General features: G+C 48.9%; 3 protein-coding genes across 4 annotated transcripts; all 3 read left to right on the top strand.

Moving 5' to 3' along the window:
• The first annotated feature begins 6 nt into the window (after nucleotides 1-6).
• On the top strand, nucleotides 7-1879 carry LOC121309848 (LIX1-like protein). Its single transcript, XM_041242995.1, has 3 exons — nucleotides 7-149; nucleotides 541-618; nucleotides 1143-1879. Exons 1-3 carry the CDS (start codon nucleotides 15-17, stop codon nucleotides 1398-1400), a joined length of 471 nt encoding a protein of 156 aa, XP_041098929.1. The 5' UTR covers nucleotides 7-14; the 3' UTR covers nucleotides 1401-1879.
• A 583-nt stretch (nucleotides 1880-2462) lies between these two features.
• On the top strand, nucleotides 2463-5639 carry rbm8a (RNA binding motif protein 8A). The gene is made up of 6 exons (XM_041242998.1): nucleotides 2463-2570; nucleotides 3047-3106; nucleotides 3494-3571; nucleotides 4266-4402; nucleotides 4582-4718; nucleotides 5467-5639. The coding sequence occupies exons 1-6, from the start codon at nucleotides 2507-2509 to the stop codon at nucleotides 5510-5512; spliced, it is 522 nt and encodes a 173-aa protein (XP_041098932.1). The 5' UTR covers nucleotides 2463-2506; the 3' UTR covers nucleotides 5513-5639.
• A 2330-nt stretch (nucleotides 5640-7969) lies between these two features.
• Nucleotides 7970-20520, top strand: otud7b (OTU deubiquitinase 7B). 2 transcript variants are annotated; one of them, XM_041242996.1, is made up of 12 exons: nucleotides 7970-8180; nucleotides 13098-13276; nucleotides 13365-13535; nucleotides 14044-14256; nucleotides 14665-14766; nucleotides 15076-15203; nucleotides 15572-15684; nucleotides 16054-16181; nucleotides 16291-16440; nucleotides 16800-16914; nucleotides 17282-17366; nucleotides 17770-20520. In XM_041242996.1, the coding sequence occupies exons 2-12, from the start codon at nucleotides 13192-13194 to the stop codon at nucleotides 19252-19254; spliced, it is 2775 nt and encodes a 924-aa protein (XP_041098930.1). In that variant the 5' UTR covers nucleotides 7970-8180; nucleotides 13098-13191; the 3' UTR covers nucleotides 19255-20520. The 2 variants fall into 2 exon arrangements, with proteins under 2 accessions (XP_041098930.1, XP_041098931.1); XM_041242997.1 differs by having other exon boundaries at nucleotides 7971-8180; nucleotides 14047-14256.
• The last annotated feature ends 529 nt before the right edge of the window (nucleotides 20521-21049 follow it).

Genomic DNA, 21049 nt, shown 5'->3' with positions numbered 1-21049 from the left:
AGACAATGTATTTTATGTCTCCCCCCCCCCTCATTTGCTGTGGGGGTGTCCAGGGAAACAGAGAAGAGGCCGATAACCCCGGCACTGGGATCGGAGCTTTCCGCTTCATGCTGGAGTCAAACAAAGGGAAATCCATGCTGGAGTTTCAGGTATTTCATTCTCACCAGCTGCAGTGTCTGAGCCAGGAAGCCTCCTGGTGTGGAGCCCCTTCACTTCAACCACGGGACCACCAAGCCTGCCAGAAACGAAACAGAACAAACAGATAGGCTTCGAGACGTAACTACTGTGTGCTTATTTATTAATGTATGTTTCATTGCATAATAAGATAGTAAACTCTAACCCTGCCCTTGAAGTGTCTCCTGTAACGACTGTGTGCTTCCTCACAGTACAGGTTTGCTTAAACAGCATTACTGTGTTATTAATGTAGAGTTACAACCTCTGCACCTCTGGCCAAAAAAGTGTTGCATCACCGCCCTGTAGAAAAAGGAGTCCTGCTGGGGTGGATAACTGATAACCTGCCTTCTCCTCCTCCTCCCCCAGGAACTGATGACCGTCTTCCAGCTGCTGCACTGGAACGGCAGCTTGAGAGCCATGCGAGAGAGGCAGTGCTCCAGACAGGTGAGAGCTCCCCCCCACGCCCCGGTTCGTCCTACCCTAGCGGTTCGGGTGTCACCCGAGCAGAGACGCTGCTGTGAACGCAGGGGGCGCGCTCGCATTGACAAGCCGAGGCGTTTCCTCTCCTGTCCCTGTTGAGTAGACGTGGGACAGTGTTCTGCCGTGCAGGTCACGGTGCATTGCTGCATCGCCCCGCCACTGTGCTCCTGGCTTCCACAGCTGTGCAGAAAGAACATAAAGAACTGTAAACAAAGAGCAAATAAACTGAGATGTTAACTTTCTTTTCCCTCTGTGTGTGTCTGTGTGTCTTTCCCTCTCAATCTCTCTGTGTGTCTCTCTCCCTCTCTGTGTCTCTCTCTCTGGGTCTCCCTCCCTCCACCTCCTCTCTCTCTCTCTCTGTGTCTCTACCTCTCTGTGTTTGTCTCTCTTTGTGTCTCTCCCTCTTTCTTTCTCTCCCTCTCTCTGTGTTTCTCTCCTCTGTCTCTCTGTCGCTCTCTGTCTGTCCCTCTCTCTCTCTCTCTCTCTAGGAGGTGTTGGCTCACTACTCTCACCGTGCTCTGGATGATGACTTGCGCACTCAGATGGCTGCTGACTGGGTGAGCCGGGAGCAGGTGGCTCGCGGGGCGCTCAGCAGGGAGCTGGCGGCTGCAGAGAGGGAGCTGGAGGAGGCCAGGCTGGCGGGCCGGGAGCTGCGCTTTCACAAGGAGAAGAAAGACCTCCTCATGCTGGCCATGGGGGGGCAGCTGGGCAGCTCCAGCAGCAGCACCCTGCCCTCCCACCACTAGAGCCCGCAGACAAGAGCCTGTACACCAGCCCCCCGGGCAGCGCGGCCAGGCACGTGAGCGTAACATCATTCCAGCGGGCTCCGTTCGAGTGTATGAAGCAGGGCGAGTTCACTCTGCAGGGTGATGCAAAACCTCTCTCCAGCGCGGTGGAAAGGGCTGCTTTTCTACTGGCTTTGAAAACGCACGCATGACTTTGAGTGTTTTTATAGTTTTCTCTGCTCATAAGAACCACTCGTTTTTGTTTAAAAAAAAAAAAAAAAAAAAAAAAAAAAAAAAAAGATTTTACTTCCTGCTGCCTAATCACTTCCTGTATTTGGTCTGTGTGACACAGCACAGGAAATGACACTGTACCAGGAAATTATTATGAGCTCATATTCAACTATGCTTTCTACATGTAATGATTCCAAACTGTTTTTTTTTTCAATATTATCCTTGTTTTGATTCAGTATGGCTGTGTTTTTTTTATATACATAAATATATATTTGATATAAATGAGTGCTTTTAAATATGTGCATAGGGGGAGATGGGGGGGGGGGGGTCGTTTTTGTATGTGTTTTTTTTTTGTATGCAATAAAATAAAAACCAGAAAGAAAAAGGGAAACTTGGCTTTGTGGTCATTGCTTCCTGGGAGCGGAGTGGAGCCCCGGTACCCGATTAGCGGACGCCAGTGACTGCCGGTCCGATCGGGGCTTGGCTGGGGAAGACCAGAAGGGATCGTGCGTGGGAAAAACAGCAGCGTGTTGGAATGAAGGAGAGCAGAAGCGTTCAAGCGCCAGTCTCTTGGTAACGGGTTTCTCTAGGGGCAGGGGCAGGGGCAGGGGCAGGGGGGGGGGGGGGGGGGGGGGGGGGGGGGGGTCGTCGTGCATCTTCAGCAGGACATGTGCTGGTACACTATTTATAGTTTCTTTATTAATAAATTATTTACACAGTGCAATCAGCGGTCCTTTGCTTTCTTGACCTCACTTGCCGACGTCGCAGATCCGACCTTCTCAAAATGGCCGCCCATTACTTCCAACCCTCACCTTCGTCTAATATAACAGCGACACCTCCAGCATCCCAGAGCTCCGTGCGGCAGAGCCGAGTCCCCCACACACAAGGCAGAGGAAATGGCGGACGTACTGGATTTGCACGAAGAGGCCGGGGCCGAGGATTTCCCCATGGATGAAGATGGTAGTTATTATTATTAATATTAGTATCGTGATGTTTGTGTTTTAACACAGGCTGGGGCCAGTGAACCGGTTGCAGCGTGTGCGCTTGTTGCCAGGCGACCAGCCCCCTGCGTGTCAGGCCTGGGGGTCGATCAGCTCCTAAACTCGTAGCAGCTTCATTAGTTTGCGGCTGTGTTGCAGTTTTTAAAAAGGGGTGCCGTTTAAAATGTGCTTCGCTGTAGCCGCGTTGAAAGCCCTGGAAGTGTTGCTGTATTGTGGTGGGCGAAAATAAATAAACGGTTTGCTTGTTTTCCAGCTTCTTGGCGTAACTCTGTAGAGAGCAAGTTCGGTTTGCATCGCAGCAAGATGCGTTACAGTCCGTAGAGGAAACAAAAAACAAAAAGCAAGCCGAGTGATAAACATGCTGCGGTGTGCGATGCTTAATATTTGATCTCTCTTCTCTCTCTCCTCTCTCTCTCTCTCTCTCTCTCTCTCCAGAAACCATTCACAAGTTAAAAGAGAAAGCGAAGCGGAGGAAGGGCAGAGGCTTCGGTTCAGGTGAGTGAGTGAATTGCGCTGTTCGGGAAACTTGCTGAACTCCGCCGACATTTCTAAAAATGTAAAGTGAAAAAAAAAAAAAAAAAGGTAAATAAGACTCCCATTGCATAGCGCAGTGGTCGAGATCCGTTCCAGTCCTGGTTTTAATTCCAACAGGGTCCTAAATTTAGTTGTCTGCAAGTAACTACATTAGAAGGTGCTTGGGCTGGATCTGGAGGACCGGAGTTGAGTACACCTGGCACAGCAGTTGGATTCATTCCTGGTTTTGCTAGGAGTTTAATAAGATGCACACCCATGCTTTTGTTACCCTCCCCTGGGGGAGGTATAGCCAGTCCCAGGGGATGCCCCTGGCTTGCGATGCTGATACGGTTTCTCTCCTCAACACAGAGGAGGGTGCGAGGTCCAGACTGCGAGAGGATTACGACACTGTGGAGCAGGACGGGGACGAGCCAGGCCCGCAGAGATGTAAGAGACCGGATCGGCGCTGCGCTTCCAGACAGGCGTTTCGACAGTGCACTGTTTCAAATGGGGGAAAATTTACATGTTATAGGCTGAACTCTCAGGACCCGGTTCCTCATTGGTGTCCATTTTATATATATATATATATATATATATATATATATATATATATATATATATATATATATAATATATATACACACACACACACACACACACACACACACACAAGCCTGCATGCAAACACCTCTGGGTGTGAGGATTTCAATCTCCGCTCAGTAATCAGGGATACAGAAACACACTCGTGTGTGAAAATGTCAGACCGCTTTGTGCTTTAATCAGGAGTCTTAAACAGCTTCTAAAAAGTCTCCTGCGTTTTATCGTGTGCGGCTCTGTGTTCCTTTTCTCTTTACTGTTTGAAATGAATTGCACGGGTGGTCTATTAAAGTCAACAGTGCAATCAGACACTCGCTGCCTGTTTTGACCATTTTCCAAGATTTAGTGAGTGGTTTTGATTTCCCCCTGTGTCCCTCGAGGACTGGAGTCTGGCACGCCTGGGTTAGACAAAATATACAGGGGCTGGATGCGAATCGGTGACTCTGCTTGAAAAGCGTTTAAAGGATCTTGCTGGTGTTCGCTCAGGAATTTGCGGGTGACTCTCTCTCTCGGTTTTGCTCCCTCTCCGTCTCTCTGCCCCCAGCTGTGGAGGGCTGGATTCTGTTTGTGACTGGAGTCCACGAGGAAGCCACTGAAGAGGACATCCACGACAAATTCGCAGAGTTCGGAGAGATCAAGAACATTCACCTGAATCTGGACAGGAGGACAGGATTCCTCAAGGTATGAAACTGAGCTAATAATAATAATAATATTATCGTCTGTAATATGAGTACATGCTTCCAGTCCTTCATGTAATCCCTTGCCAGTTGCAAAGCTTCGTCTCCTATAGCAGAGGTTCCCAGCCCCAGTCGCTGCTCGTGCTGTGAGTGTGTTTCTGAGGTTTCTTTGCTTGTCTGCAGGGCTATGCGCTGGTGGAGTACGAGACCTACAAAGAGGCCCAGGCTGCCATGGAGGGGCTGAACGGTCAGGATATGATGGGTCAGCCCATCAATGTGGACTGGGGCTTCGTAAGGGGACCGCCCAAGAGCAAGAGGAGGTGAGGGGCTTCAGTGCCGGCTCTGCGGGGCACTGGGCACCAGATACACCGCCCCCGGGGCTAGATACCAGGAGCGGGTTCTAATCCCGGCTCAGCCACTGACTCAGTGTGTGTGTGTGTGAGACCCTGAGCAAGTCACTTCACCTCCTTGTGCTCCGTCCTTCAGACGAGACGTCAAACAAACGAGGTCCTATTGGAAGAGACTCTGCAGCAGCAGCAGCAGTTGTTGATGATGCAGAGTTCACCCCCTTGGCTCTGGAAGTCGCTCTGGATAAAAGTGTCTGCTGAATGATTCATTGGTTACAATTTACAGCAAGTGCTTGCTGCAGTTACAATGCTAATTTGATTATTATTTTTTTTATTTTTATTTTTTAGAATTATTCTGCAGTAATTTTTATAATTTACAATCACACTAAAAAGTAACTCAACACATAGAACCTGTTTACTGTGTTCTGAATAACCAAGTAATAACCAGGGGTCCTGCACTGTTTAAAAACCATTGACGTGATCCAGCCTTGAGATCTACTCCAGTCCTGGTCTTTATTCTAACCTGCTCCTAAATGAGTTACTTGCCTCTTGGCAGCTTCATTTAACTACATTAGAACCTGCTTGGAGTGAAAACCTGGACTGGATTAGATCTGGAGGTCCAGAGTTGAGCAGCACCTGTATAAAGGAAGAGGCTGCTCTCCCACTGACAGCAGTAATGTGTGTGTGTTTTAAACCTGGTGTTTCTTTTTCTCTCTTGCAGAGGCGGACGGAGACGAAGCCGGAGTCCTGAGAGGAGGCGGCGCTAAGCTTCTCATCCTGCTCTCTCATTGGTGGACTTGACACGCTGCAGACGCCAGCCTTCCAATCGAGAGGCAGAATGACAGTGCTACGTTTCTTTTTTTTTTTTTTTTTTTCTCCTCTCAAAGTGGGGAGTTTAATTTTTTTTTTTGTGTGTAGTCTTGCCTTGTCAAATACAACCGCCCCCCTCCGAGCCCATGATAAAATCACTGCCCTGTCACCACGGGGCACGCGAGTCGTGAAGTGCGTTCGCTGCGGGAGCATTCCTTATTCCTGCTGAGAGATTTTAATAAACTGCAGGGGAAACAAACCCAGCTTGGTATGATAACAGTGGCTGTTACAAGGCATTGGTTAATCTTGTGGACCAACGTTTTTTGAGGGAAACACTGGTTTTCAACTCTGAAAAGGCTGGTTTCACAACCCTTGATGTAGTTCTGATCTAAGCCCGTGTGAAGTGAGGTTTAATATTGGTGCTTTTCCAGAGGGTGGCTCTAGGGGGGAGTGTTGCAGTGGAACTTCACTAAGGTGGATTGTATTTCACACAATATCTTGTGTACGTGCCACTTGAAAAACTTCTGTTGGGTGTAAAAGTTTCCCTTTTAAAATAAGACTAATGGTTTGGAGTTTACTTTTTCAAGATCTGTTTTCTTTTGAGAGGAAGATTAAAATGTTTTTTGGTTTTTTTTTTAAAGATACCTGTTTCTTTGGCTTTTCTTTCAAGGTCTGTTGTGAACGTCAAAGCTAGCTAATCTGTTTATAAAATGCATCTTTTTATAATAAAAAAAAAGCATTTTCATAAACCTATACAAAATCCAAATATAATGGGGATGAATTATCAGTTATATTGGGTTTAGAAATTATTAACTCTGCAGACACAAGGAATTAGCACTGGCTGGTTTCCTCAACAGATTCTATAACTGAGAAGGGGGGGGGGGGGTCATATAATGTTTGGCAGTCTCCTTTATCTCAGGAGACTCACTCAGGTGTTACAGGGCAGTGCAGGGTTACAATGCAAGCTTCATATTGAAACACAGTGTAGTTTACAGCAAGTGCAAATAATAACACTGCTAGAATCCAATATGAACTAGGATGCTGTGTATAATAATAACACTGCTAGAATACAATATGAACTAGGATGCTGTGTATAATAATAACACTGCTAGAATACAATATGAACTAGGATGCATAATAATAACACTGCTAGAATACAATATGAACTAGGATGCGGTGTATAATAATAACACTGCTAGAATACAATATGAACTAGGATGCTGTGTATAATAATAACACTGCTAGAATACAATATGAACTAGGATGCCGTGTATAATAATAACACTGCTAGAATACAATATGAACTAGGATGCCGTGTATAATAATAACACTGCTAGAATAACTAGGATGCCGTGTATAATAATAACACTGCTAGAATGAACTAGGATGCCGTGTATAATAATAACACTGCTAGAATACAATATGAACTAGGATGCCGTGTATAATAATAACACTGCTAGAATACAATATGAACTAGGATGCCGTGTATAATAATAACACTGCTAGAATACAATATGAACTAGGATGCTGTGTATAATAATAACACTGCTAGAATACAATATGAACTAGGATGCAGTCAGTTAGGATCACAGCAGTTCTATCTCCAGTGACTGTTAGCAGTGCAATAGTGCAAGGATAGCGCATCAGCTGAGGGTCCAGGACCGCGGTGCTGAGGGCAGGCCAGTCCAGAGCAGAGCAGGAGGGGCGGAGCAGGAGATCTACAAGCACAGTCTGAATAGGGGGGGTACAGCTTGCGCTGTATAGCGCCTTTCACGTCACGAAACCTCCCCCCGCGCTTTACGAAGGCAGAACAGCGGTGCTGCACGCAAGGGACGGTGTGAATTCCAGATAATTCCCCAAAGCAGCCGCTGCACCGTCCGTGTAAACTGGACTACAGTACCCATATAAGCGTGTTAGCCGGTGGTGCATTCTGGGACATGTAGTTTATTAACAGACGCTCCACATTCGTCAACTAATACAGCATTTTTCCACTAATATATTTTTGCAAGGGCTGCCAATTTTTTTTTTTCTTTTGTTGGTGAAATATAAACTATAAATTGCCAAATGTGATTCGTAATTAAACAGAAATATTGTGCTCTTGTTGTAACACTGTGTTTAATTGCCCGCTAGCTGCCTACAATAGTGAAGACGCGTTCCAGAACTGATGACCTCATTCGAATCCCAACCCACATCCTCTCCCCATTGGCCACAGCAACTGCCATGTAAGGATCACCCCCGCCCGCCCACAGCCCCCCAAATCTCCAATAGCAACCCTTTGTGTCAATCTCGTGAAAACCCGCCCTGTCGGATTCCCGTCACCCAATCAGCGGGCAAGGATCCCAGGAAGTCTGCGCACGCATTGGTTGTCGCGGTTGTCAATCCGAGCCTCAGCGGTCGACGATTGGATGATCGGTGGCCGTTGCCGCGGTGGGCGGGTCGAGGCTGCTCTGGCCCTGACGTGACATTGTTGTTGTTGAGAGATAAATATATATATTGTTTTTAATGTCTGCAGCGTTCTCTGTTAATGAATCTGATTAATTAAGAGCGATCCGAGAGGCACCGTGTTATCACAGCTGCCCTTACAGTTATAATTAACCGAGGCAGCTGCAGCCGGGGGCTGCGAGGGTAAGTTATTTACTTTCTCTGCTTCATTTTTTTTTTTGGGGGGGGGTTGGTCAGTTTAATTTGCCCTAAAAAAAAATTTAAAAAAATCTATTGAAAATAGTGTCGTGATATGGATATCGCATTGCTGTCGCGACTCCGGGTTCCGATATAACGACACTCCACTGCCCACTCGAGAAAGAAACACACGAATCTACCTGGGCTGGGTTTGGAAACGGATCCTTTCCAGAAAACCCGAAAACAAACCCGAGAGATCCTTGAGCCGTTCAGCCTGAAACCGACGTGTTATTATTATTATTATTATTATTATTATTATTATTATTATTATTATTATTATTATTATTATTATTATTATTATTATTATTGATTTCTTAGCAGACGCCCTTATCCCGGGGAGGGGTGGCGACTCCCAGTTGTTGCAAAAAAATATATCACGTTACAAAATATGTGAGTGGTGATCGCTGGCGTGCCCCACTCGCGTTTGAAACTCCCGTGGGCTCTTCTCATTGACTCTCACTATATTCACTATTGACTGTTTCCAACTCCAGTCACACAAAACTCCACACGGGGTGAAAGTCGACAACAAACCCAGTGTTTTTGCCCCTTTTTTTTTTGTTTGTTTGTTTTTGAAGGCGTATTTAGTTTTAAAAAGGTGAAGTCGGGGCGTCCCCACAACGTCGTTGTTGGATTGTTTTTTTTTGTTTGTTTGTTTGTTTTTTCAGAAGTTTGTGGGGACGGTTTCTCAAATGTTGTCCACACATTGATAATAACACACAGACAGACATACAGACAGACAGACACACAGTGTAGTCCTCGGGAGGAAAGAAAAAAATCACTTTTGTACAAAGTGTAGAAAACAGAACAGTATTGCTAACCTGTACATACACACATAGCGCTGGGGGAACGCCAAAAGACACTTTTTCAGGATTGTGCGTTTTGAAAGCTGGTTCCAGGAGACTCAGTTTGGGGTTTGCTGTATCAAACCCCAGAGTCTCCCTGCCAGGTGTACCGCACAGCGTCCTGAAACCAAGCTGCAAGCCGCAGAGCCTCCAGACTAAATCCTTTAGTCTCAATTTGAGAACTTAATTATAGTTTGTGTGGACCAGCCAAACCAGTAATATACAGGTTTGAAGCCTGACGTTTTCAGCAGCTCCGTGCTGTAGAGCTGGGATGTTTTATTGGTTAAAGTTTGCTGGGCGCTGACTTGCAGGTTTCGTTTCTTCGCTCTGTTGCTGACTCGGGGCTGTCTGGCTGGTAGAGAGCACAAGCTTTGTTCCCAGCGGATGTCTGCCTTTGAGGAGACCATGCGTTTTTCATAAATAAGTAAACAGATATGAGGGTACGAGATCCGATTTCAGGTCAGTGGGTCAAAACTGCAGTGCTACTGCCACTTCCAGCGATGAGAAAAAAGGAAAGAGAGTGATCTCGGGTGCAGTTTATGGAAGCTTTGAGGGGCTCAGTGGTTAGAGCACAGGGCTGCAGTGGGTTTGAGGGGCTCAGTGGTTAGAGCACAGGGCTGCAGTGGGTTTGAGGGGCTCAGTGGTTAGAGCTCAGTGGTTAGAGCACAGGGCTGCAGTGGGTTTGAGGGGCTCAGTGGTTAGAGCACAGGGCTGCAGTGGGTTTGAGGGGCTCAGTGGTTAGAGCACAGGGCTGCAGTGGGTTTGAGGGGCTCAGTGGTTAGAGCACAGGGCTGCAGTGCTCGTTCAGGTTCTTACCCCTGGAACTCATCTGCATTTTGGTAACGATTCCACCTTCAGTTAACGTCAGTCGCTCAGTGACGCTTAAAAACAACAATAATGATAATAATGATAATAGTGCATTGCCAGTCATGTGTGTGTTGTCTCTGAACCTCTCTGTGCTTGGAGAAATTCATTGCTGTGCATCCCGGAGCCTCAAACAGCATTGATTTCTGCACACTGTAAGGAATTGCCCAGTACTGTACCAGCAGACCTGGGGACCTCTCCAGCCACCAGGCTTGTGCAGAAGGGTAACGCTGGTATACTGGAAGTGAACCTTGGCTTTTCCAGTACAACCTGTTTCTTAATGATTGCATTGAACCCCGCTGAGGAATCCGTTTCTATAAAGGGCCTGGCTGAAGCGAAGTTACACAGTGGCGTTATACAGCTGTGGCCGAAAGCTCTAGTAAATGCTTTGTTTGTTTGTTTGTTTGACCGTTCAGGTTTTACAAAGCCGCGAGTCTCGCCGCACGATGATGCAAGAACGAAAAGCCGCAGTCCAGCTCCCTGCGTGTCACACAAGAGTTACTGAGATACACACCCTTCCTGTCTAGAAGTGAAAATAGTCATTGTGTTCATTAAATTGCCATTGGATCCCATCACGCATCGTCTCGAGAGGTCTTGGTATTTGTGTATTGAGGCACCCTTAGACATGAACTGTCTTGTCGGGACTGCCAGGGAAAAACAGGGGCATGAACGACCTTGCTGCCCCCTTTTCTCTGGGTTTGCAAGTTGAGGAACCGTGCCTGCTAAATCCTTCTGCTTTTTCTGTGCTTTCCATCCTGCCCCGAGCTGTGAAAAATATTCCAATGCCAAGCCATCAAGACCTATTGGTTTCAGGCTGCAGTGCGCTGTGTGGGGCGGGGGTTCCCTCAAAAAGCCCTTCGGTAAGTGTTTGCAAAGCCTGATCTGAAGAAGCAACTCGGGTTTTACACGGCACCCAGAACCCCCCGCTCCCCAGCTCCTCGTCCTGAAGCGCTGACGGCCTCTTCCAGGTCAGCCCGGTCAGGGAGCAGCTCAAGGCGTCGGAGAAGTGTTTGTGTCAGTCAGGGGGTGCGTTTCCCAGGAGACGGAGGGCGGGGGCAGCTCAACCCTCACTTGCTATGCAGAGTCAGGAGGACGATGCCAGTCGACCAGTTTGTTCGTAGCAGCGCAAATCAAACAGAACAATCGAAGGAAGCTGCTTGGGTCGTTTCAGACTCGCACACTTCACTCGTGCAGCTCTGGACAAAAAGTTTTTGCCCCCCCCCCCGTAGAGTGAACTAGTTTTGCCCATATACTCAACGCAAAACCTGTGTGTGTTTTTTTTTTTTCTGCTATCATTATGTATTTCTTTGATTACATGATGAGAAATAACTAAATTATTATGTTCATATAGTTTATTTTTAATGATCTCTGAATCCTAAAATTCTAGGTGATGCAGAACTTTTGGCCTGTAGCACGCAGACACGCCCCCAAAATGCAGACTGGCTACAGTGCTGAGAGCCAGACTCTGTGCATCAGTAGTCAGTGAGATCACTTGGGGTCATGTTGCCAAGTTACTCAACACATTGCAGCTCACCCCTCACACAGCGCTGGACAGAGTAACTCCTTCTGTTTAGAAAGAAGGCACACTCCTTGCAATAGCTCTCTTGTAAAGAAGAAGGGGGTTTTAAAAAGCAGCAGTCTTTCACTAGCGGGTGGAAAATGATTTTTTTGCTGCTTGTTGAGTTGTGTGCTCTTGTCTGGTTTTGTTTTGTTACTGGTCTTTACCGGTGCCTCCCCCCCCACGCCCCCGAACGCTAGACCAGAATGTAACCTTTAGAACGACAAAACCATTTCAGAACGCAGCGAGACACTCGGAAGGAAGCTGCAGCACTGTTGTATCTCTCTCTCAAAGAATGCACTGCTGCCTAAAACCCACAGTGATGCGCACGCGGTCTTTTTAGATAGGAGAGCGAGAGCTGTGGGTTCGTCTGACTTCAATCTGTTTTTCAACTCCCTCCCTGTGTGCGTGTGAAAATCACAAATCTTTATATATATTTCCCTGCTGTGCTGTTTTATCTGATGACATCATTGTGCCACCACGCCCCCTGTTTGAGTGAGGTGTTCTGACCCCACCCCCTGGCATCAGAGTCACTGCTGTAAATACAGTCCACCGGGTCTATTTCTAGGAAGCTGTCCCCCGTCTCGCAGTAGCAGTTTCAAGATGCAGGTTCATGATGCCAGCGTGCCCGTGTACCGCACATACCTCGCTGCTCTCATTCGGTACATGCCCTGAGGGCACTGTCACGCTGCTTTGAGTCACCAGCTGTTTCGACATCAGCTGGCAGCCCTGGGTATTTAGATACTGTACAAAGTGCTTATTGCAGGGGTCTCCAGTTCTAAGTGCTTATTAGACGCTGATTAGCGTAGGGGACAGTTAGAACACAGAAACCAGAAGGGGACTCCAGCCCTCCAGGACCAGGGTTGGAGACCCCTGTCTTATTGGGGTGTTGTGATGGAGGTCTCTGCAGAAATGAGGGGCTGGCAGTCAGGTGGGGTGGATCGCTGGGGTGGATCAGGGCTGATACACCCTTCAGAGTGAGGGAACAGCTGCCTGGGTTTGTATGGATCTGTGTGGAGGTTAGAAGGAAGCTATGAAGGAGCCAGCTGTCTGTCAGTCTGTGTATCTGTCTGTCAATGTATCTGTCTGTCTATGTGTCTGTCTGTCTGTCTATATCTATGTCTGTCTATCTGCCTATCTATTTATCTATCTAGGTATCTGTCTGTCTATCTATGTGTCTGTCTGTCTTATCGATGTATCTATCTATCTATGTCTGTCTGCCTGTCTGTCTGTCTTATCTATGTATCTATCTGTCTATCTATGTATCTGTCTGTCTGTTTGTCTATCTATCAGATCTTATTTATATAGCGCCTTTCATATAAAAAGCCTTTTCAAAGCACTGTACAGTGCAAAGCAAATCACAATAAAACTGCCAGCGATTAGACTGTTACAGTCAAATCAGTCCGTGAAAGAGGATGTTGAAAACAGCAATTTAAAAAAAAGAGAGAGATTTAAAAAATGTGAAAAAAAAACCAGTTTATCAATAAAACAAAAAGTGTTCTTGAATTTGAATAGCAAAGCCCCACAGAGAGTGCCGTTGAGGTTGTGTATTGTGTGACGCGTGTTCTTTTCCTCTTGCTGTTGTGTGTGTGTGTGCAGGAGTGAGCAGGCTGCACTGTGTCTGCAGGAGGCTGCGTTCGCGGGTTTTCTGGTTTTTGTCGGGGGCGGCTGCGCAGTGTGAATTCATGATCACATGACCTTGGATATGGACACGGTCCTGTCCGACTTCGTTCGATCCACTGGAGCTGACCCCGGCCTGGCCAGGGACCTGCTGGAAGGTGAGTGCGGGAATTGATTCTGGAAGGGGACTGGAATTGGGAATTGATTCTAAAAGGCAAGCGTGAAACCGGAATTCTCTCTCTGCAGGAAAGAACTGGGACCTCTGTGCTGCTCTGAATGACTTTGAGCAGCTGCGCCAGGTGCATGCTGGGACGCTGCAGTCTTCCTTCGGGGAGGAGAGGGGCTTCCGCCCCCCCGAAAAGGAGATGCCCCGAGTGGGGCGCCCCCTGGTGAACAGGCAGGATGATGCAGTGCAAGGTACTGTCCTCGAGTGAGCCCCTGGTTTCGTTTTTCCCGTACTGAACGACTCTGTTGTAAAACTGTGCGAAGGTGGCGCGAGTCGAAGCTTCCCTGCTTGATTTGGGTTTCTTATTGCCTTGCCTCGGGTTCTGGTTGGGCATTGGGAAGTTATGGATAATTTGCGTAAGGCATCACAATATTGAATTATTGTAATGGAGCTTTCTGCAGAAATCAGGGGCTGACAGTCAGGGCGAGGCTCGCTGGTGTGGATCGGGGCTGGCCCCGCCCCCCGGGGGGGGCCCCCACCCCGGGCGGCGCGCCCCCGACTAAGGGGGCTGACTTCCCAATTTGTGAATTCACCAAAAGCTGCTACTAAAGTACCATTTCATGGTGCTTTTCCGAGACTCTGCGGAGAACAGCGATCCACACAAACCCAAGCAGCGGTTCTCCCCACATGTGGCCTGACCCCTAGTAGTTCCCTCGGCTTCAGAGCTCAGACAGAGTCTCTCTCTCTCCCTCTCCCTAGCAGAGAAGCGTCTGTCTCGTGGTATCTCCCACGCCAGCTCCTCCATCGTGTCGCTGGCTCGCTCTCACGTCTCCAGCTGCAGCGACCCTCTCCTGGAGACCCCACTGTGCACCTTCCAGCTGCCTGACCTCACTGTGTACAGAGACGACTTCCGCAGCTACATCGAGAGAGACCTCATCGAGCAAGCCATGCTGCTGGCTCTGGAGCACGCAGGTACCCCTCTGAAAACCCAACGGCTGCACTAGCGATTTACTGTGCAGCTACAGACAGGACGGTAGCATCACCTCAATCTTAGGATTGAGGGAAAAAATATATATATATTAGCTTTCATTGGACTCTATGAAGCTGAGTGAGTTCATTCTATATAGAGGGGGTGCAATTCAATATGAGAACAAGGGAACATTATTCAGCAGCTTTCACTGGACTCTATGAAGCTGAGTGAGTTCATTCTATATAGAGGGGGTGCAATTCAATATGTTAACAAGGGAACATTATTCAGCAGCTTTCACTGGACTCTATGAAGCTGAGGGAGTTCTTTCTATACAGAGGGGGTGGTAATGGCGTTAGCCTGTCAGCGCTGTGCTAAAAATGCCGTTGCTTTCCTGCCCTTGTCTCGCGCAGGTCGGTTGAACTGGTGGACTGGCATGGGTGCAAGCTGTCAGAGCCTGCTGCCCCTTGCCACCACTGGAGACGGGAACTGCCTGCTGCACGCTGCTTCACTGGGTAAGCTGCCCGCTGTGTTACTATAGCAATAGGCTAGGGGAGCTTCATTGGCGTTGCCCATAATTTTCGGATTGAGACTAATTTAGTTGCCCTCAGCCTTTACAGCCTCGTAGTGAAACCAGGAGTGGATCAGACCGCTATGCAAGTAGTCTTATTTCTGTCCCTGTGATGTGCAGTATGCATTTTAGATTCTGAAGAGAAACAGTTTTGGAAATGTGAAGAGTCCCAGGTCGCGTTTTGGGGTGTTAATGTCGGAGGGTGTACCTGAACCCGGACCCTAACCTCCTCCCCTGTGGTTTCCTTTGTCAGGGATGTGGGGGTTCCACGACCGGGACCTGATGCTGCGCAAGGCCCTTCACAGCTTGATGGACAAGGGGGTGGAGAAGGAGGGTCTTCTGAGGAGGTGGCGCTGGCAAGAGACCCTTCAGAACAAAGAGGTAACTCTCACAAAGCAATCTGGGAAGGAGGGAGGGTCCTGGGGACAGCCTCTTAAAACCAGGCAGAGCTTTGCATTGGGAGTCATCGACGATTAAAAACCTGTGAGATCAGGGGGTGTCAGACTCCAGTCAAACAAAAGATTGGGGCTAGGTGGCAAGCTATAGAGCTACGAGGTCAGGGCATTGCAGGGCGTTTAAAAGCTTACAAGGAGGTTCAGTGACTTGCTCGGGGTCACACACACACAGTGAGTCAGTGTCTGAGCTGGGATTTGAACCTCCTGGGGTAAAAAGCCCCCTTTCTGTAACCGCTGGACCCTCCCAAGCCTCCTGGATGCTGTAGTAATGCCCCCCCTCCCCCTGCTCTGCAGTCAGGGCTGGTGTACACCGAGCAGGAGTGGCAGAAGGAGTGGAACGAGCTGATCAAGCTGGCGTCCAGTGAGCCCAGGATACACTACAGTACCAACGGAAACAACGGCGTGGGGTAAGGAGGGAGCCTTTCATACTGGGGGTGGGGGGGTATCGGTTACAGTTATTCATTACAATAATTGAGATGCAGAAAAATGACCACTGGTTGTGTTTGTGTGTGTGTGTTGCTCTCTCTGATTCTTTGTCTATTTGTGTGTCTCTTTCTGTGTGCGTCGCTCGCTCTCTCTCTCTGTCGCTCTCTGTGTGTGTGTTTGTGTATGTCTCTCTGTGTCTCTCTCCTCTTTCTCTCTCTCTCTGTCTCTGTGTGTGTGTGTGGGGGTCTCTCTCTCTCTCTGTGTGTGTGGGGGTCTCTCTCTCTCTGTGTCTCTCTCTCTGTGTGTGTGGGTCTCTCCCTCTCTCTCCCTCTCTCTCTCTCTCTGTGCAGGGTGGAGCAGGCGGAGGAGCCTGTCTATGAGAGTCTGGAGGAGTTCCACGTCTTCGTTCTGGCTCACGTGCTCAGGAGACCCATCGTGGTGGTGGCTGACACCATGCTGAGGGACTCTGGTGGGGAAGGTGAGAGTCTCCTTACCTGCAGATCAGACGTTTCCTTTGACTTGATATCAAGTAAGAGATCTGAATTATGTGCGTTTAGTTATGCCGACACTCCCTCCCCTTCTCCCAGCCTTCGCTCCCATCCCGTTCGGAGGAATCTACCTGCCCCTGGAGGTGCCCTCTGCCAAGTGCCACCGCTCGCCCCTCGTCCTGGCGTACGACCAAGCCCACTTCTCAGCCCTCGTCTCCATGGAGCAGAGAGACGGCTGCAGAGAGCAAGGTAGCGCCAGGGAGATCGACTTCGATTCAGATCCCGGCTCAGCCTCTGACTCCCTGTGTGTGTGTGTGTGTGTGTGTGTGTGTGAGACCCTGAGCGAGTCGCTTCACCTCCTTGTGCTCCGTCCTTCAGACGAGACGTGAAACAAACGAGGTCCTATTGGAAGAGACTCTGCAGCAGCAGCAGCAGTTGTTGATGATGCAGAGTTCACCCTCCCTAGTCTCTGCAAGTCGCTCTGGATAAAAGCGTCTGCTAAATGACTCATTAATAATAATAACAATAATAATAACAATACTAATAATAATAATAATAATAATAATGATGATGATATGTGTCTCTGAACGCCTCGCTCTGCTCCCCAGCTGTGATCCCGCTGACAGACTCCGAACACAAGCTGCTTCCCATTCACTTCGCCGTGGATCCGGGTCGGGACTGGGACTGGGGCAAAGACGAGAGCGACAACGACCGGCTGGCCAAGTACAGAACCCCCCCCCCTCTATCTCTAACTCGCTGCCTCTCTGCCTCGCTGTGTGTTCTAGCGCTACTGGATTTCATTTTCTCCTGTAACGACATTGAACATGAAGCCACTTCATCAGCAGCTTGGAAATGGTTTCAGGAGAGCCCCCACCCCCGGGGAGACCTAGTTTGAGGTTTGCTGTATTAAACCCCCGAGTCTCCCTGCCTGGTGTGCCGCGCAGCGTCCTGAAACCTACAGTCTCCTGAAACCAAGCTGCAAGCCGCAGAGCAGTGTGGCTTCGTGTTCCCTCAGGTTTAGAGTTGTGATTGAGCTTGGTTAGGTTTTGATAATGAAGTGTGTTTGTTTCTTCCTCTCTTGTCTTTGCAGTGTGACGTTATCCTTGGAGGCTAAGCTGAGCTTGCTGCACAGCTATATGACTGTGACGTGGCTGCAGCTCCCAGGTGAAGCCCAGGTATGATGCTCTGTCTTGCATACAGCTCTGGACAAAAGCCTTGAATCATCCCTCTGTAAAATGAACTCACTCAGCTGCATAGAGTCCAGTGAAAGCTGCTGAATAATGTTCCCTTGTTAACATATTGAATTGCACCCCCTCTATATAGAATGAACTCCCTCAGCTTCATAGAGTCCAGTGAAAGCTGCTGAATAATGTTCCCTTGTTCTCATATTGAATTGCACCCCCTCTATATAGAATGAACTCCCTCAGCTTCATAGAGTCCAGTGAAAGCTGCTGAATAATGTTCCCTTGTTAGCATATTGAATTACACACACTCTTTGTATAGTTTTCCCCATAAGAGCATTTCGTTGGCTGCACTCTCACGCTGTCCCGTCTCTCTCGTCTCTCTTCTCTTCCACAGCAGGCCCCGCTGGCTCAGCCAGAGTCCCCAACTGCCTCTGCAGGAGACGAAGCTCGCACCCCTCCCGATTCGGGGGAGTCCGACAAGGAATCTGTCTGCAGCGGCTCTAACGGGACGGGGGGCGAGGGAGGAGCGGGTGGAGGCAAGACCCCATCTGGGAGCAACAGCTCCAGCAGCTCCAGCAGCAGCAGCAGCAGCAAGGAGATGAAGGAGAAGGCAGCCAAAAAGGACAAGAAGCGGGCCGACTCTGTGGGCAGCAAGCTGGGCAGCTTCGGCAAGACCCTGGGCAGCAGGCTGAAAAAAAACATGGGCGGGCTGATGACGGGCAAAGCTGGAGGCGGAGGCAAGCAGGGGGAGGAGAGCCTGGAGGAGGAGGAGAAAGAGAAGAAGAAGAAGAAAAAGATGATGACGATGAAAGGCTCGAGGAAAGGGAGCCAGGAAGGGTCTCCGAGCAGCGGGGGTGAGGCGAGAGGGGCCGGGGGCGACGAGAGACAAACCCCTCCCCTCCAGCAGCAGGAGCAAGAGCCGTGCAAGTACGGCAGCGACGTCAAGCTGAGCCTGGGGATCCTGCGCGCTGCCATGCAAGGGGAACGCAAGTTCATTTTCGCCGGCCTGCTGACCACCAGCAGCCGGCAGCCCTTCCAGGAGGAGATGATCCAGCGCTATCTGGCAGACGCCGAGGAGCGCTTCCTGGCCGAGCAGGAGCAGCGCAAGGAGGCGGAGAGGAAAGGAGCTTCGGCCCCCCTTGCCCCTGCCGCGTCAACTTCCAACGGGACCCTGGGAAGGAAAGACTCGACCGACGGCTACCGCCAGCCCTTCGACCCCAAAGAGGAGCCGGAGGGGCCCCACTTCGACCACGGCGGCCTCAAACCCTCCCCCTTCCCCGCCAACAGCTACTCTGGGGTTCTGACCATCCCGCGCCCCAGTCTGCGCCCCGGCCTGCTTGACCGTTCCGGCCAGCCCGGAGCGGCCCTCCCTGTCTGCAGCCAGGAGGCCAGGCGGCAGCTGGCTGGGGGCTCCTCCTCTTACAGCTGCCTCCCGTCGTATGCCACCCTGCCCAGACGTTGCCCCCTCGGACCCCCTCACTCCCAGTACCGCCCCCCGCCTGCCACCGCCGCGGTGGGAAGCCCCGCCCGGCCGTCCCGCTACCCTCCTGCGGAGATGGAGGAGAATCAGCCTCCGGATTACAGGCGGGAGGAGAGAGTGCCGGGGCTGGGGGGAGGAGGAGGAGGCGGTTACAGCAATGGGTACCGGGATGTGCGAGGTGGGTTCCTCGCCCCTTCCTCTTCCTCTCCTCCTCCTCCTCCTTCTTCGGACAGAAACGCAATCCCCCCCGGGAGAAACTTTTACAGCGCGCAGCAGACGAAATGCAAAATGCCGGCTTGCAACTACTACGGGCACCCAGAGACGGGCCATTACTGCTCGTACTGTTACAGAGAGGAGGTGAACCGCAGGGAAAGAGAGTCGCTGGAGCACAGGTTCTGAAACTCCCTTCTCCTCCCGCGATGCTCCTCCTCCGAGAGAGAGAGAGAGAGAGAGAGAGGGAGAGAGGGACGGGGGTGTGTTTAGTAAAAACAAGGCTTGAATGCTTTTGTCATTCTGAATTCCTCTCCTCCTCCTTCCATACAGGCACCCCCCCCCCTCCCATCTACAGATGAAGGGAAATGCAATAATGAAGTCTAATGATTGGGGGGGTTGGGAGAGACATCTGCAGCCTGACTTGCTCTGTGTGAGTCACCGCACCAGGACGCGACAGGGTCCTTTTTATGGGTTGTTGCAGTTTTTACCTCTTGCTTTTGAGAGTTTTTGAAGTTCTGGATGAGAGAAAGGGGCTTGGCAGCGGGGTTAGTAAGCAGCGCACACTCAAGGACACTTCTCTTCTCTTTCGGTTTTGTTTTTTGTTTTTTTGTGGCGTCCATCTCCCTTTTACACCCGTTCTGACCCGCCTTTTAGTAATTTTCTTTCTGTTTCTGTTTTAATGTTGCCGTTTTTAAATCTATGAATTCCAAAGTTAAATTCTTCAATAGTGTTTGGGTCTGTCTCTCAACAAAACAAAACAAAACAAAACAAATCATTATTTTTCCAGGGATCGTGTACAAATTGCAACATTTTCACAGAGAACAACAACAATTTTCTATTTATTTATGATAGGTATATTTTAAATTAAATTATTTTATTTTATTTAAGGGACATTTTTAAGCATTTTTGTATTTTTGTCTATTGGCCTTTTTAAATAATAATACAAAAATGTCTATAGTGTTACATTCAAAAGGCAGTATTTCATTTGCGATGCCTGATACCAGGTTTAAGTTTGCCATTGATATTACAGAGTTTAACACTGGGTTTTCCAGACATAACATACCCTGTGTTATGGCTGCTGTACTCGGTACAACTCAAACACTAGCCCGGATCCATTCAAAACCTGACTGTAGTTTTTAATGGCGCTATGAATCTCTAGCTGTAGAGTAGCACCATCTAGTGGGGATAAAGTGAAGTGCACGACAGAGCGGATAGCGTCAGGCTGATTTTTCGGAGTATATTTCAAGTTTTTTTTTTTTCTTTTCAAGTTAATAAAATGCGGGCGGGGGGGGGGGACTTACCCATTTAATTAAGAACCAAATAAATGTTTGAAAAAAAAAAATCTAAACGCCTGCTGTATTTACTGACGTCATTTGATACGTTAAATTTAGATGCTAATTTCTGCGGTTAACAAAAATGAGAAAGATGGTTATCGTAACAGTATAGTAGAGAATTTAAATAGCAGGCGATAAAACATTCGCTCATGTATAAATTAATTTGATTTCACATGTTGCTCAAATGTTGGCGTTTGTACACGATCCCTTGCATTCGTTTTAAAACAGAAGTCGACCTGCTGTGTCACAACACAAGCCCAGACAAGCAAAGCAGCCAGTCAGAAAGCCATTCAATCCAACACAAGGGCTTTCCATCTGATTGAATTCCCTGTGCCCAGACCAAACACACCTGAGCTTCTCCTCGGCTGTCTGCTTTCATTTTACCGAGTTCTCTCTCTTTTTTTTTAAAAGCACTAATTGTTAAGCTTTGTTTTGGGGGGGGGGGGGCAGTCTGTACTCAGGTTTCTGCCGCGGGGTGTGTAGCCTGTAGTCCAAAGCTTCTGGTCAGACAGGGGATTATTTTTCTAGTCTATTTTGTTCTTTCTTCCAGGAACGGGGAAATTGAATCGAATTTGACAAGGATTGTAATTGGTTTAATATATAGACACACACACACACACACACACACACTGTAGCTCTATCGATGT

Source organism: Polyodon spathula, unplaced genomic scaffold (genome assembly GCF_017654505.1).
Source record: "Polyodon spathula isolate WHYD16114869_AA unplaced genomic scaffold, ASM1765450v1 scaffolds_1546, whole genome shotgun sequence".
Lineage (NCBI taxonomy): Eukaryota > Metazoa > Chordata > Actinopteri > Acipenseriformes > Polyodontidae > Polyodon > Polyodon spathula.
Note: the sequence above shows the minus strand (reverse complement) of the source record. Positions and strands in the feature narration are given on the sequence as shown.